We start from the raw sequence: 17,761 nt of genomic DNA, 5'->3' as shown, positions 1-17,761 counted from the left end.
GAAGCCTGCAGTTCTTTAGATGTTGTTGTGGGGTTTTTTGTGACCTCTTGGATGAGTCGTCGCTGCGCTCCTGGGGTAATTTTGGTCGGCCGGCCACTCCTGGGAAGGTTCACCACTGTTCCATGTTTTCGCCATTTGTGGATAATGGCTCTTACTGTGGTTCACTGGAGTCCCAAAGCTTTTGAAATGGCTTTATAACCTTTTCCAGACTGATAAATCTCAATTACTCTGTTTCTCATTCGTTCCTGAATTTCTTTGGATCGCAGCATGATGTCTAGCTTTTGAGGATCTTTTGGTCTACTTCGCTTTGTCAGGCAGGTCCTATTTAAGTGATTTCTTGATTGAGAACAGGTGTGGCAGTAATCAGGCCTGGGTGTGGCTAGAGAAATTGAACTCAGCTTTCCAAAGATGTGATAAACCACAGTTGATTTATGTTTTAACAGGGGGGGCAATCACTTTTTCACACAGGGCCATGTAGGTTTGGATTTTTTTTTCCCTTAATAATAAAAACCTTCATTTAAAAACTGCATTTTGTGTTTACTTGTGTTATCTTTGTCTAATATTTCAATTTGTTTGATGATCTGAAACATTTCAGTGTGACAAACATGCAAAAAAATAAGAAATCAGGAAGGGGGCAAACACTTTTTCACACCACTGTATACCGCAGCCTTCTTATAGGCCTTCTTCTACTGAATCACCTTCCCTAAAAGGGTCCATTTTTAGGAATCTTGATTGATATTGACAAATACAATAACTGTCTCAGGACACTCGGGAACTTGGGTTTGAAAAATAAGCAATCCAGTAAGTATTTACAGACTCAGCATTGTTCGTTACCCTGTAGGGCAGTACATTCTTACCGTTAAGTGTGTAGTTCTTTTAAGCAGAGAACATACTGTATAGTAGTAAATACCTCATTCAATACTATATATATGACCTCAAGTAATGTTTATTCAAAAGTAAATACTTTTAAAGCTCACCCAAGTATTTAAAATCCTCAAAGGCACCGAGTCCAGTGAGACACAAACCAGAGGAAATAACATGGAAGTGCAGTTAAAACTGAGAGTAGGAGGGAAATCTTTTCACAGGGGCTGTAGGATTGAGTAGCAAGTTGCCCAGCTACACTTGATGCCACATCCCTGGCTTCTTTCCAAAACCAGCTGGATGAAATCCTGAAATCGACCAGCTACTAACTACCAAGCAAGCCACGGTGTGTCAGGGGGTCTCTAAGCACATTTCTTGGAATGTCTTCTCATCAGATTTCCGTTCCAACCTGAGCAGAGCAATTAAACATGATTGTTTTCTGAATTTTGCGTATATAGAGTTTTTCCCCTACGGTCTTTTACAGTTATTATTCACTTCCTTAAATGTACAGTTTCTGATAAATAACCTCGGAGCCTAAAATGTCAGAATTATGCAGCTAATTAAACAATCAGACCAACAAGGTAACTGGGACCGTGGATCTAACATAAGCCATAATGCACTAGACCCTTCAGAAATTCATTGAGACCTTGTGCTAGGCGGTCCTCCTCTGGTTCGTGTCTTTTACAGTGTTTTCCGTCATATGATTATAGTTTCTAAAATATACTGTAGAAAATACGGAGAAATACATTTTGTCTTGACAGAATACAAATCACTTATTGCTGTGTTACCGATTTAAATTCTCTTTCAGAATATTTTTTATTTTCTTGCCACTAGAATAATTTCCTTTCTGTCATTCGGGTACAGCTTTTTTAAATGGGTGGATGAAGCAGACTTAAGCTGCACACTTTTAACCGATGTGGGGAAAGCAAAAAAAGTATTAAAAAAGTTATAAAAGTTTTGTACATTTGCATTTTGTGTATTTCTTTCCAAAGGTTTCCAAATGGGATAAACTGCACCTGCTGTTAAAGGTTGGGGAAAAAATCTGGCACATTTTAAATAGCAGGAGCGCGTTGTTATTTAATAAGGTCTCAACAGGACATTCCAAATATAATAAATTGCAGTTATCAGTTTACATGAGTTTTATAATATCTTACTGCTGAGCTAGTTTTTTTAAAAATATATATGTTTTACCCTGCGAGTTTCTATTGATGTTCCTAAATTGCATTAAATGCTGAACTGGTGGACTAACATACTTCACTTTTTTAAATACTGACTTCTAGATACACAATCATGCGATTGCCAGTATGTCGGGTGTTTCACCTGACAGCATTTATGTCGCCTCCTTCTTGGAAAGAAACAAAGAGGCAGCATTTAAACAAATCCCCTGTTCACAGGTCCTGCGAACTGTACTTCACATCTAGCACGCAAACGTACTGTAGCAGGTTAAATGGAAATGGGATCGCCCGGGGCGTTGTTTTCAAATTTATCTGGATGAAACTACACACCCAAACAAAAGCGGGGTTAAAATTGTTTTTAAATGATGTATATTAAAGATGCAGTTGGCGAAGGTTTTACATTCTAATGGCTATGGTGGTTGGTCAATTTTAGACGTTGGGACGTAATTCAAAGGACATCCTTTATCCCTACATCATGAACGAAGATTTCGGCATTTGTGGGAGCTAAATGGATAGGATGGCTTTGGAAAAAAAAACGTGCGAAATATTTCTAACGCTCAAAGTCTCCCGGGTCTTGATTTGTTGCACACACAGCGTTTAAAAATAGGAATGCATTCCTTTATCATTAAGAGTTTCGAGCCGATCCGGGTCTTCTAGTTACCCTTGGCCCGAGGTACTCAGAATAAACTAAACTGCTGTAACTGGAATTCCCCCCAGCTCCACTTTTGAAAGACAAAAAGATACAGTACTTCGTTTTCCAGTACACTACATAAATATTTTTTTCCACAGTTTAGGGGACAAATGTTGTCACGTGTAAAAACAAATACGTGCCACCCTACTCGCACGTTCACTGACCTGCTGTGGTTTGAGTCTGATGATGTTACTATGTGGCACTATTGTTACTTTTTGTTCCCGAAACGATGTGAATCATATCCAGACCTTGTGCATTTTCGCTGAAGAATGCTTCTGAACACTCCGCAGTAGACCAAACCCGCTGAGTAATAAAGTATTCTTAAGATTTTCAATGATTGTAATCCCTACTACGGTTTATAGTAATTGGCCTCCCCCTTGTCAATCCGATCACCTTGGCTCCGCCCCGAGGCGAACCAGAGAAAAAGTGACCGAGGCGATGTTAGATCAGAAAAGTCCAACAACGGCGAGCTGGGTGGAGCGCCGCGCTAAATCTACCGGAGATCTTTCAGTTCGTGTGATTTTCCTATTTGCACTCTGAAAGAATAGCATAAGTAAAACCTAACTGGAATATACCACACTGGGTATTGCACCCTGTAGCTGACATTCATGGCCACTACCACTCTGTTAACGATGACTGCAGGGCTGGGTCCGGGGCAGGACGAACCGTTTTATGCCCTTCTTAAACCAACGCTGTCTGAAGGTAACCAGGAGAGAGACTTGTCGCTGTTTGCTGGAGACATGAAGAATACGGCCAGTGCCAGGGTTTTAACGAACGATTTCATGCAGGTAGGACATACTAAGTTTTAGATTTACAACTTTTCAGTGAAGGTTCTCCTGGGAGCTACAAGTTAAAAAGTCAGGCTTTTTGCGAACGCCTTCTTTTGCACTGTTCAATAGCTCTTAATGTATTTGTTTAAAACTTGGTTTGCATTTTAACAGTCCCTTCGTCTCCTTTGAAGGCTGCCTAAATAGAACACGACATTCTAGTGACGATATTTTCATTCCTTTTCAAGACTTTTTAAAATAAATGTCAGATAAGGTGTGATGGTCTAGATTTTTTTTTGTTTAGATTGCTATTTTTGTATTTTATTTTTCCCCAAAGAGAGAGCCTGCTAAAATCGCGCAGAATTTGAATGGTTTCGTATCATTACTAAGAAAAGAACATCCGTAGTTGGTACGACTGTAAATATATGTATGAATAAAGGAAAATAGTATGTAAGTGAATCTAAAAACTATGTTTATTTCCAGTCCGGGGTAGGAATGAAGGTGGGAGGTACTGTGTGGGTGGAGGGCATTTTTAGCTGTTTGGAAGTTGGAAGCCAGGTCTCTGGCATGGAGTGAGCACTCAGTACAGTTGCTGTACGGCTGTGTGCACTTGACCACCATCTCGTCGACAACTGACTCCCCTCGCCCACTCGCAGCGCTGGCTCGCAGACTGGGAGAAACTTCCCAGCAACGCAGACCTTAATCAGAAAACCGTTTTGAAAGAGATACTGGGCAGTGAACAGCTGGAAGATCTAAATTCAGAAATAGCTAACCATAGCCTAGCAGAACACTTCTAGCGCTTTGTTCCAGTTTAAAGGATTTTTTTTTGGTTACTTGATCATATCACTTACATTAGAGAAATTAGTGAAATTTCCACAAATTATTTGGACAGAAGATTAGTTTTGTTTTAACGCGATCAGGGGACATAGCAGAGTGGTATGAAAAAAGCTTAGCAATTTAACTTATTTTCCATTTGTCAGCTGATTCTGTTTTGGGATTTGGTGTGAGCTGCGTTTTTACAAGAGAAGGGGGAATGTAGCATAAGCCCATTGAAGAGTACTTGATAAATGTTTTGCTGATGACTGTACTAGTAACATATCAGCCTCCTTCCACCCACACGCGCTTTAGCTCAAGCACGGAATGATTACAGTTTAGGCATCAAAATGTCAAGTCTAGTGTTACAGTTTTATAGCTTGACATTATACCCTGCTGAAACGTGGAATGAGAATATTTAATCTGTAATACGCACGCGAAATACACCATGAGACTTTATTGATTTGATAGCTCACATCCCAATGCATGGCTTCCGAAACTTTTTTCGAGATTTTATTAATGAACAACAAACCCTTTTGCTTTCCTTCTGCTACTTGTTTCAAACATCAGGTAGAGGCTGAAGGACGGAACAGTGCAATTTCTAAAGCTGCCTGAAATATATTATGGAGAGATGCATATAAAAGGAGTACACTGGAAACACTGGAATCTGATACAGTTTTGTATTGAAATGTAATAATAATCAGAATTGGCTGTGAGAGAGGAGACAAAATGATTTACAAAAAATCAGTTACACATTTGGTGTCTTTTTTTATTGGGCTTCCTTAAAAACGTCATGTGTAATATGTGCCACCTGCAGATTTAAAGGTCATAATATTAATGTAGAGAAAAAATGATCAGAAGTATTTATACTGTTTTGACAAAAAACAAACCCAAATCATCCAAAGCTTACTCTTGGTCAGATCTTAAAATGGAAGCACTCACTATTTTTAAGACGGTAATGCTTTATGAAATGTATCAGTAGCAATTTTATAGACCTTATTTTACATTTATTATATTAATTTTGTTTATTAAAAAAGGTCCAAAGGGAAAATAGTGCAGTTTTTTTGGTAACAGTTAAATCTTCAGTAGTAGTTTAAAGATATATCTACATCATAGATTGGTTCCAAAGAAATTGACTCTTTAGGCACACAGAAGAGTGATTATGATGAATATAATTTGAATATACTGGGTGTTTCCATAGTGTGTCAGTTGGACTTATGATGTTCAGATTTAAAACATTTTTACACCAGTCTAGGTGAATTTTAAAATCTAAACATTTTTATCTTTTGAGATATTAAATTTCTTCAACAGTTGGTGAAATTAAGAAAAGCATTGCAATCGTTTGTCAGAGTCGTTCCTCTATGCCTGAGAAATACACTAATTTCTTCTCGGGGATTTTCTTGGTTTTTAATTCTCAGACAAGATCGGAGATGGACAAGTACCTGACGCCACAGCCTCCGCCGCCCCTGCTAACACCAGAAGAAAAGAAGTTTCGTAGAGATAGTGCTTCTGTGGTGGACCAGTTCTTTTGCGAAGATGAAGGGTCACCGTACAGCATCAACATGAACGTCTTTCTTCCAGACTTCACGTACCTGCGGACTGGCTTGTGCAGACCCCAGAGGCCAGTGGTGCCACAGATCAAGACTGAGCCCATGCACTGCTTCGTGCACCCGAACAGCCCAAGCACCAGCGCAGCACAGACCCTCCCCGAGTTTACCAGTGTCTTCAGCTCTGCTGCAGGGGCAGACATCAACAGTATCTTCATCAAACAAGAAATGCCTTCCCTTGATATCCCTCAGGAGGGTCCCCTGTTTCAGCTCTTAAATTCCCCAGAACTGGAAGGGCACATTGCTGGGAGCCAGGCCTGTGCTAACCCTCATAGCAACATTCCCATGGCATCTGCAATGCCCAATAATAACAGCCTTCCTTTGGCCACCCAACAGTCTGCTGCCAAGCCATTCTGTAACTTGCGCACTGGTCCCTATTCCCTGCCACCCCAGTTTGTTCAGCAGCAGCAGCAGCAGAAGCCCACCTATCTTCCCCCCTCTCCTCCGAGCTCGGAGCCAGGAAGCCCTGACAGGCAGACAGAACTGCTACAGAACCTGTCGCCTCCCCCCTCTTACGCTGCCAGCATCGCTTCCAAACTGGGCGTCCACAGTCCAACTCTGGCTCCTGCCTTGCAGGGCCCTCAGCACTCTGTACCGGTCCGGTACGCCCGCAGGACAAACCCTGACCTAGAGAAGAGACGGATACATCACTGCGACTTCCCAGGTAAAAAAGCACCATTCCTCCGTTAATGAGTAGATCCAGCAGGGAAGAGCCAAATGTATTTAAGAGTTTTTTGTTATTGTTCATAATGGAGATTTATGTTTTGTTTTACCTTGTCTTTGCTCTGAATTATTTAGTTGAAGCACATTGCCTTTTACCAACTCCCAACAAATGCAAGGAAATTGCTGTCAAATTATTGAATACTGTTACCTCAAAAGGTCCTAGCAAATAAAAATGATTGAAGGATACAGACATTAAAAGGCCATTTGCGCAGAATAGTTTATTTCAAAAGCTAGAATAAAGTGCTTGCCACTTAAAAGAGTACATCAGTTTCGGGTATTATGTAGCCTAGTATGAACAGTACTATGATTAAATACTGTTATTTTTTCCTTTGTTTATGTTTGTTAAAGCTTTATTTTTCTCCAAAAAAATCTATAAGTATGTATTTATTAAGAAGGTATCACAGATGCAATTTTAAATAAGCCAAACTGTTATCAAAATAGTTATTAGTTATGAATGACTGTTTTTTTTACTGTGTGTTTTGAATTCTATTCCATTTCATCTCTAATTTAGGGTGCAAGAAGGTCTACACCAAATCTTCTCACCTGAAAGCACACTTGAGGACTCACACTGGTAAGCATTTTAATTATCCAGGCATCATATCGTAAAACTTTCTTTTAAAAGAGAAGGGCCATTTATTCTCAAACTGTTCCATGGCAATTTTCCAGGTGGCAGACGTTCCTTGTTGGCATCATTGTATATTCATTTTGTGATGCCTGAAGATAAAACTATCCCACATAATTTCATTATCCTTCAGATAAAATGGAAAAATTACACTTTTTCATTTGATTTGCACTCTTAATTTTTCCAGAAAGTGGAAAAAATGGAAGGTATTTTGTATTTTCCGAGAAAAAAAGAGAAGCAAACCTTTTGGAAATTTCAGGCACAACTATATTTCTGTTACCTTTGTTTTGTGTTATAAACTGGTATTCAATGAAATACTGCTTTTTTGTTCTGAGCTATGCCAAGATGTAAAGTAATTAAATTTGATGCCTTCTTTAAGGACTAAATTTGCACCCCTTTCACAAAACATTGGTGTTTTTCAGTATAGTAAGTATAAACAGTATAATCTGTTGATGCTGTTCATTGATAGATTTCGGTTATATTAGTCATTGCATTTTCTCTTTTTGTTCTTAAAAAGGGGAAAACTGCTTTAAGTCCATCCTGAATGCAAAGCAAATGTTTGAACTGCCTTCATACTGCTGCTATCATCAGGCTGAAATGGGCCTGTTGATAATCTCTGGATTTGAATGTCAGTTTTGCTGTTTTCCGTGAGAAAACTGTACCTTTATCAGTGGGCTTATCCCTACTTGTCTGATTTCTTTTTCACGTAAATCCTTTCATTAAACTGCAAAAAAAGGCAATCAAAATATTTAGTTAAAAGGTTGTGAAGTTAAAGTTAATGCTGACACCCTGGTTTATTTTGTTAACCTGTTCTTTTTATGTGCAGACTTGATAAGCCAATGAGCTTTCAATACATCCAATAACCAGATAAGAGGGAGATTATCAGTAGTTGGCATTCTAAATTATTTGACTATTATGAATTGAGATTTGAGTTTCATAGGTATTTTATAGTGTTATTTTTAAACAATAACTATTTTGCGCAAATAAAAACAAGGCAATTGTGCAATTGTGCAAGAACTGTATTTCACATTTGTGTATGAGCATTAGAGCTTGGTGAATTTCAATATGGTGATTATGGCAAACCTGCTGTTACTACAGAACTTAGTTTAAGGTAAATAAGGAAGTTATCACTTTCATTTCTTTCAGCCTCTATAAATCTAAACTGATGTCATAGTTGTGTTTATGTATGGGGATAAAGTTCATTTTACTTAACTGCTGGTGAATAACTCTTGTTTAATTTGCTTGATTTATTTTGTCTTGGGGTGGGGCAGGTAATGGTGAACCTAGATGCTTTGCTCTTGCTCAGTATAAGGCTTTTATAATGGAGCAACACATATCAACACGATTACAGAAAACCCCTCAACACAATGGGGTTTAAAACAAAGTTAGATTCTGTATTTATTCATTTACTTCCATTTCAGAACTTACTGGGAGGCCCTGCAGTATTTCTCTCAGCATTCATTATCTTAAGAAATCCCCAATTGTTTGAAGAAGAGGGGCTTTTTTCTAATCTGAAAGGGTCTAAACAATAGCTATATAATCGCCTGTGATGAAGACAATCTTGTCTGTCTTTTAAGGTGAAAAGTGCTTTAGGCACAGTTTGTCTACCATTAGTAGTCTAAACAAGTTAATGCACATCCCCTTTGTTGGTCTGTGTTTACCCAGGCTTCAGGTCCACCTTAAGCTGCTCTGGGGGTTTTTTCTATGTCTGTCCTCCAGTTGTCTCACATTGTATTTGTGGAGGGTGTATGGTATGTTAGAAACATTGTGTGGAGGTTTAAAAATTGTTTTAAGATGCAGTTGAATGAAATTTCAATTTTAATTGGTACTATTGTTTTAATAGAGACAGAAGCCGCACATGCTGTCCAGCAGAAAAAAAGCAAATCTATTTTTTTAAACCTGGTATACTGTAACCATTTAATTTATGTAAAGTATTTTTAATAGTTTAATGCAATCCGCTTCTTTCTCTTTGGCATATATTGACAGAATTAATTTGTGTCTCTGGATATGCAAGTAGTTGTCAAATATTGCTTCATCTAGAAACTAAAATGCTACTTTAAAGTTGCACTGTAAAAACTGCTTAAAGGATATATAAATATATTAATATCTCATAGGTGTTAGGTAGATTCATTGAACGCAAGCTATAAAAGATTTAGTACTATCTTTTCTGACCCCTAAACCTACTGATTTTGGTTGCAAACATTTACATGGATGGAAGGTAAATTTCTGCTGGTAATATGTCAGCACATGAATGAACGAAACAAACTTTACAAGAGAGAAATAAGACTAATAAGACTAATAAGAAAAACATTAGACTAATTTGCTTGCTCTAGTTTGATTCTACTTGTGTGAGGTCAGTGGTTAACTTGTGTTAGTATGATTTTGGAGATTAGAACTCTTATCCAAAAAACTGAAAAAAATATCTATTCAAAGTAAAAACTGTGACTTGATGTGTGCTAGCAGTCTCATGATTTTAATGTTCCATTAATTGTTAGGAAGTTTGTTCACTCTCGCTAATTAATAAAGTTTTGTGCATTTTCATAACTGTTTCTTATATGTAAAGGAACTGTAAGTTCTGCAGTTGTGTAAAGGGGAAAATTGAATAATTAAAGCAATGCTTTAACGTACTAGTGTTATGTGAGAAAAGTTTGAGAATTGAGAATTGTGAGATAGATACATGTATACATAGATATATACTGCAAGGAGAAATCTCTGCTAAAAAGGAACTTTCTGAACTCAGTAGTTACCCACATACCCAAAAGGGTTTAGAGGAAAAAAAACTGGTAAAGCTGGATAATATGTAATCATACCAAGCCACTACATGATACATGCTTAAACTGTATCATTAAATCCCCCAAAATAATTTTGCCATCTGTCATATTTCAGAAAAATTGATTCTAAAGCATAACACACATTATCAACACTTTGTAAACCTTAAGCTATATTGAAGCAGCATGTGAATTCAATTGATAACATCCTTGCTGAGTGTTTATTATGAAACCATAGATACAAACAGTCAGAAATGAGAAACATTATAAGGACAATTGCAGCCTTGCCAAGTTTCTCGTGTAGCACATAAAAGCATTTATGGAAGTGGAATTCCTTGCTTTGTTTGAACAAGAGTGTATCTGTGTTTTGAAGGGCATTTGTCAACATACATACAGTATTCACTAAATGAGTATAAGTGTTTTCTTGACTACCGCGCCATCCTAATGAAAGTCTGGCTGTTCAGAGAAACACCTTGCTGTGAGAGCAGCTCTTTATTACTTTTGCTTGTTTTTACTGCTTCAAGCTGAGTGAAATTTGCTCTTTTTGCCAATGAATGTCACACTGCTGGGGAGTCACACACTTAGGCCTGCATCTCGCATTCTGCTCAGCTCTGTCAGTGTGCCACTCTGGCCCATGGTCTCGAAGGCAAAGGCAGGGGTAGGCTTTTCCTGCTGTTTAACGAACCCAGGCCACCCTGTGAATTGCTTTGTTTCCTTTCCAGGCGAGAAGCCCTACAAATGCACCTGGGAGGGCTGCGACTGGCGGTTTGCGCGGTCGGACGAGCTGACCCGTCACTTCAGGAAGCACACCGGCGCCAAGCCCTTCCAGTGCGCCGTGTGCAGCCGGAGCTTCTCCCGGTCTGATCACCTGGCTCTGCACATGAAGCGCCACCAGAGCTAGGCCGCGATGCAGGTCGCCCGCATTGAGTGAGAAGCCTGAGCTGTGTCTGATCAACCATTTTCACATTAAGCTTTGGGGGAAAACTGGAACTTTTCAGATTTTTGATTCATTTTTTTTCCCCAAACATGACAGAGGTGCAAACCCGAAGAATGTTTTTGTGTTAATTGATTCTTGCGTCCCCCTTGTTTAAGAGTTCTTGGAAGAAGAACAAAAAGACTTCAAGCTAACACAATTTGAAAACCAAAGATTCTTTTGTGTTTTGACCAAAGCAAGCATCACTCTTATGATAGTGTTTAAAAAAGGGCTTGGAAATCCATGAGACACTGTTAAAGAAAATAAAAGATAACAGCCTTACAGAATTGGATTTCAAACCAAAGAACAAACCTTGGAAACTACTTGAAATTTTCTAAAATGTTTTACTTGTATTAAGACATTTCCATTACTAAAATACCTTTATGAGATTACTGTGTAGTAACAGATATGTTCTACAGCATATATATATATTGCAAAGGGCTTGTTCTGCTTTTTAGCATTTACTTAAATGAGCATGGCAAGCTTCAAAACCTGTTTAATTTGCCTTTTGACTGAGAATTTGTCCGATGTCAGTCTAATAATGAGCTACTACTGCCAACACTATATTTGCCACAAGACCTATGATTTTATCTTGGTGTAAGACACATGACAGTTGGGAAACACAAATTTAAAAAAATCATAAAAATTGGCACAGAAATATGTCATTTGTTAATAATATGTTTAAGTGAGTTCCCGAATAGTCTTGTTACAAAGCATGGATAAATTTTACTTTGGTTAATTAGAAAATGTTTCTCAGAAGCTAAACTGGAAAAATGTAATTACATAATTTTATGTATTGTTTGTAAGCACTGGAAGGGCACATTTATTACTGCATATATGACTGATCAGCACTATCATAAAGCTTTCATTTTAAACTGGATGTCAGATTACTGAAAATATATTGCCTTAATAATAATAATTGATTGTACTGCTACTGGATTTTTTTAACATAAGGGAGCGAATAATTAATTTAATATGATGTAAAAAGGAATTGCCCAAAATGTGGGAATAAACTGGTTCAAGTAATGTATCATTTGTACAAACATAATTATTTAAACTGCTATGCATGCCTTTCTATTTTATACTGTTCATGTTTGAAGCCATATGAATGTAAAAAAACCTTAAAGTTTTCTGTAATAAGCTTTATGAACAAAAATTTCATTACAGGTGCCTTCAAGGCCTTTTAGGAAACAAACATTAAACTTTAAAGTTTCTCATTAGATTAACTAATTTGTAAAGCAATGGGACAGGATTACTACCCTTTCTTAGGCTAGGCTAATGTGAAAAATAGTGGCTTGCTCTTTGGTGTACATGTTCTTTTTCTCATTTTATTTATTAATGTAGCCTAGTATAAGGAAACTGGAAGAGTAAAAGTAAATTATGTAACTAAAATGCCTTAATGTAAATACTTGGCATCTGATGTACATATCATTTTTTTGGTACGATGTGTCAATTGTTATACTCTATTCCTGAAAACAAAGGGGCAAACCAGGCTGCTGTCCTGCTCTAGCATTGTGTGTGCTGTTACATTTTTTGTCTTGTGTTTTTTTATTATTATTTTGAAATTATGTATAAAATGTAAGATGACGTTCACAAAACAGTTGTATTCCCACCATGTTTTGGGACTGATCAAAATATCTAATAAAACTTTGATGTTGCTTAATAATGACTTTGCATCAGTTGTAGTTGGATGTAGTGGCAAGACCTCTTTTCAGCTGTTTCTTTGAGTACTTGTTTTCAGTTTGTTGAAAGTAATACTCAAAACTATGCTTTAAACATTTCATAGTTTTCAATCAATTAATGGGATTGTTCTATATTTATAAAATACAGTATGTATTGAAATATTGATCAAACATTGTTTTTTTTATTTTGTTTAATAATCATTTTACTTGTTGACAGAATACTCTTAAGGCTGGCCAGCCCACTCCTGGTTCTTATCGCTCAAGAACCAGAGAACACTGTTCCAGCTGAGGGTTCTGTTACTTCATTAAACCCTTAATTGAACTAATAATTTGCTAATAAGTTGAAAATTGTGAGTCATTTATACAACAATGTAATTAATTGGAAACATCTAGGACTTTAAAGCACAAAATGACAATGTAGGTCCAATCGACCAAGTTATCAGTCAATAAAGGGCTCGACTACAGTAGGTAATAGTAGTTCAGGTGTGTAGCTGCATCAGCATGCGTAGGGTGCAAAGGAACAAGAAATAGGTTTATTCCATGCTGAAAAAAAAACGCAACGTTTCGGCCGTGGAGATTTCTTCAGGTGTGAACATGAATATTACTTGTTCCTTACATTCACGTATATTTTAAAGAGTATATCCAAGTCACTGTTACACTACATTTTTTATTTTGAAGTATACAATTTTGTAATCACTACAGAAATATTTGTAACACTCGGATATTTCAAACTTAAAATACACCATGTATGTATTAGGAAACATGTTACCAAGTTGGTAAAGATTAAGTACCTCACCAGTGTCCAGTCATATTGAATAATTCTAGTAGAAGGTGAAATAAAGCATGGAACTTTGTTAAGCTTTAATATTTTTTTCTTGCCTACCTGATCTCTGAGTTGATCAAAATTGTCATGAACGTTATTCAAAATAGCTAATTTGGCTGAATATGCAACCTGGATGTTAGAAGGTCTTTGTTGAGATTAGGTTTCTGCACATACAGTAAGTCATTATAAGCCCTTTACTTGACCACAATTATGGAGAGACCTCTGTTCAAAATACTCAAAACTAGATTTTCTTGTAATACCCAATGGCAGTTATACTATGAAGAAAGTGTGTGGGTGCATTGTTTAAGAAGGCTTTCATCATGTTCTTCTCCTTACAGGGAACTAGGTGGGTGTTGAAGATTGCAAAGCTATGGGAGCTGCACATGTCCCACAGCTTTACTTGCTAGAGCCTCCCTGATACGTGTTCGTGGGCTGTAACAAAAAATAACGAGCAGCTGTTGAGATGGGATGTTCTCAGGCTGGTGTAGTCAATCATCCACATAGGAGTATGGTTGCTCAAAGGGTGTTTTTTTCATCAAGGTGGATGCTGCACATTGGTGGTGGTGGAGGGGATCCCCATTACCTGTAAAGCGCTTTGAGTGGAGTGTCTAGAAAAGCACTGTATAAGTGTAAGCAATTATTAATTATTATTATAATTATTTTTTTCCACTGAATGGTGCTCATAAATTAAATATTGAACCTGAAACAAGGATCAGGCTGCTTTAACTAAACCACAAAACTTATCCTGTTTCTGAAGAACTGCCAATATATGCCTTATAACACAGTTACCACACATCAATTCTGACTCCTACTAAGATTAGGTTTAACCAAAAATGTTAGTAGTGTATTGCCAAGCAAACATGGGTCAGCATCATCACCATATGGAAAAGGGCTACTATGGCTGTCCTCTGGTTAGAAGAGGTAAAGAACCTTTTAGATGTGGATTAAAGGGTTTACTGCCGACTATGATTCAGCTGACCGTCACCAATAACCATTCGGATTGAGTGACTATGGCTTTTGGTGTTTGCTAGTAATTTGGGATACATTTAAGATCCCCTTTATTTTTTATGGAATATGTATACAGCTACATCATAGTAAAACCCAGCTATTTGATTCAATCAATGAACTGTGGACTCGAAAAAACCTGCTGGTAGTCCGATTTAAGATCATCCTCATTATTAAGTTCGGCCAATTATAGATTTCTATGAAAACTTTTAAGTGCCTGGGCTAAAGTCCAATCCCTTTTCTGCCTTTAACACCATTTTAAACATAATAGCGAAGGTATTATTCACACACCAGCTGCCAATTTTCTGTTAGTGATTAAATATTAAATAGTAGTTCATGTTTGTGCTTGGAATTAGCTGCTGCAGAGCAAACTACTACCGTTATCATGCACCACATGATTGATGAGCACTGCGTGGCAGGGCATGAATAGTTGCTAGGTTTTAAGCAACCCTTGACTCTCGTGGTTAATTGGCACACATCAGGGAATAATAGGAAATCCTTAAGATAGAACTATCAAAACTAATCTATCAATTATTCAGATTAGTTGAGTGTGTACGTATGGGTACTTATTTTTTTTGCAGTCGCTGAAAGTGTTTTTATTACAGTGCTTAAAAAGTTAGTTGAACTGTTTTAACATCTGTATCATTAAAAATTCATGTCCCATAGATCATGGAAATTCAATATACATTGAATGGCACCACAGGGAACACATGTCTAATGGCAGTCTACACCTGGGGGCAGTAACACGACCACTCTACCACAGTCCTTTGGTAGCCTAAGAATACTGTGCACCATCTGAGGGACATGATGTTAGTGCTGTGTGGATTGCACTGTCGCTATCCGAGTGAATGTGTCCCTAGTGGCTTGCGCTCAGATTTAATTCTGCTCTCACGTCTGGACTGCCGTGAGGATGAGCCACACACCTTGGCCTCTTTCACGAACACCTGGCTCGATGAGATCCTCATATAATCTCGTGTTCTCATAATTAACAGAATTCTCAACAGTATAACGCTCCAATGTAAATGTACTCAAGGATTGGACATTAGAATATTATTTTTTTTCATCTACATAATAATTTACAACAGAACAGCTGTAAAAAATTTGTTAAAGGGGAAGCTGCAGCTGTGTACTACCACCACCAGTCATATTTATACCATTGGCCTCTCTTTCTGTCCCCTGCTCCCGCCTCTCACTCCTCCTCCCTCCCAGCCTTTGTTCTCCCGCTACATTACCTTTGCCTATTGCCTTGTCTCTCTCACACCTGAAGAAGGCTCCTATTTATACCATGTTGACTTATACCAAGTCATAAAATATGAAGATCACTGTGAGTTTTGAGGACCACACCTGCCAGTTTCTCAGCTCTGCATCTGATCTACTGTTTGGAGTAGACTCTTGAAGGAAATGGGTAGCATTCTTAAAAGTCGTTAATTCACTGGAATGTATAAGAATAGCTTCACTTAGCAGCCAATAAACTCTGTATAAATAAAGGAAGAAGAACAAATGAAGACAAGAGAGCTCACAGGGCAGCAATAGTGCCCTTTTCTGCATTCCCTATTTCACTTAGCAAATATGCTTCACAAAATGTTGAGAACTGTTCAAATCCTTATGCTTCCATTCCACCCTTCCTGATAATACAAAAGCATTTTCAAAAGCTAATTTGATCAAACAGGCTAGATGGGCTGAATGGCCTTCTCTTGTTTGCAGTTTTTCTTTTTTATTTACCTGCACTCTTATCATGGCAAACAGCAAGGGGTAGAAGAATAGACAAATGTTTGGCTATTGTATGTGCAAGAAGTAAGAGAGTAAGAGAGTCACTACAGCAAGGAACAGATTACACTCCTTTAAGACTGCATATACTGTATTATTGCATTTGAACAGCATAAAACTAAAATATGTTTGACAGCTGGTGTTCTCGACATAGCCGTCTTAGTAACCACAAAAAGCATGGTACAACTCATGCAACTTAATGACATGTTACACTGTAATATAACATTATACTTCAAATACAAATGTTGATTTCACAAGCTACTGAAAATAGAATACTTTATTAAACACATTTTGTATCTTAAAACTCTTGAATTTTCTTTTGATTTATCATTAGCAAATTTAGCAGTGAAGCTCATTTTGAAGATTTATTATTTCTCCTCAATGATACTTTTCAGTCTCAAACCATTGCAATCATTTTCAAATTACTACCCCATAAATATTCATTACCATGTAAGGTATTCTGCTGCATGAAAGGATGTAACTTTATCGCTAGAGTTACATATTACAAACAAAAAGAGTTTCAACCTTCTGAGCCCTGGTGTAACTTAAACCCATTTAATTGTTTTACAACTTTGAAATGCTCTCCAGCAGCATCTGGAAATATTAAACAAGGAGGGAAAGCTAACATTTTTTGTTACAATATTGTAGTGTTGGTGTTGTTTTTTCATTTGTTCTTTTTAACTAGTTGTTAATTTTGAAGACAGTTAATTATAAGTAATAGGATTAAAACATACAGCATTGGAAATAATTGTAGAAACAAAGGAAGATGTAAGTATCTGTAGTGTGATGAAAGTACAGTACATACATAAATCTGAAATATGAAACAAACATTTGACAAAATGTTTATCAAAATAAAATTAAAATGTTTTCTCAGTTAAAGTTTTGGGTTTTGAGAAAGGGTTCTGTTGAGAAAGAGAAAAGATTAAGTTTCTGTCCTGACAGTTTCTGTTGTTTTACACTGGGATTCATTATTATTATTTGCTTTTCTACATAGTTTGCTTCAGACATAATAGACTAAGACATTGGAAAGCAGGCATGTGTTCTGTTCTCAGCTGTTTTAGCTGTATAAAGACATCACACAGATCATAGCTTTGCACCATTGTGGGAAATGTATACAGAATAAGCAGCTAAAATAAGGAATTGGTGTAGTATTTAAGGAGACAATGTTGAAAAAAAACTGAATTTAAACCTCTTAAATCTGCTACAAAGCTAAATTAATACCTACATTGCAAGAAAGTGGGAGTCTGTAACAACCTCAGTTTGTGACTAAAGATGTGTGTGTACGTCTGTCTCTTGTAGTTGAGAAGGTAAACAGTGCTTGTCTGGGCTCTGAAATGGGTCAGATCTCCCCTTCAGCTCTGTGCAGCTGCCAGTTCTAAAAACACAACAGTGGGAAAGTACTGTTGATTTTCATGCTATTTTTATGTCATTGCCCTTATGAATGACAAAATACAGATTCTGGTCAAGGTATTCTGTTCCGAAAC

At 37.3% G+C, this 17,761-nt stretch overlaps 1 protein-coding gene across 1 annotated transcript; it reads left to right on the top strand.

The window, feature by feature from the left end:
* Nucleotides 1-3,175: 3,175 nt before the first annotated feature.
* klf5b (Kruppel like factor 5b) lies at nt 3,176-12,660 on the top strand. The gene is made up of 4 exons (XM_088914831.1): nt 3,176-3,515; nt 5,726-6,578; nt 7,149-7,208; nt 10,750-12,660. The coding sequence occupies exons 1-4, from the start codon at nt 3,336-3,338 to the stop codon at nt 10,926-10,928; spliced, it is 1,272 nt and encodes a 423-aa protein (XP_088770957.1). The 5' UTR covers nt 3,176-3,335; the 3' UTR covers nt 10,929-12,660.
* Nucleotides 12,661-17,761: the final 5,101 nt, after the last annotated feature.

This window comes from Atractosteus spatula, chromosome 4, assembly GCF_055471065.1.
Source record: "Atractosteus spatula isolate fAtrSpa1 chromosome 4, fAtrSpa1.hap1, whole genome shotgun sequence".
Taxonomy (NCBI): Eukaryota; Metazoa; Chordata; class Actinopteri; order Semionotiformes; family Lepisosteidae; genus Atractosteus; species Atractosteus spatula.
The sequence above is the reverse complement of the archived record's forward strand: the minus strand, read 5'-3'. Positions and strand labels throughout refer to the sequence as shown.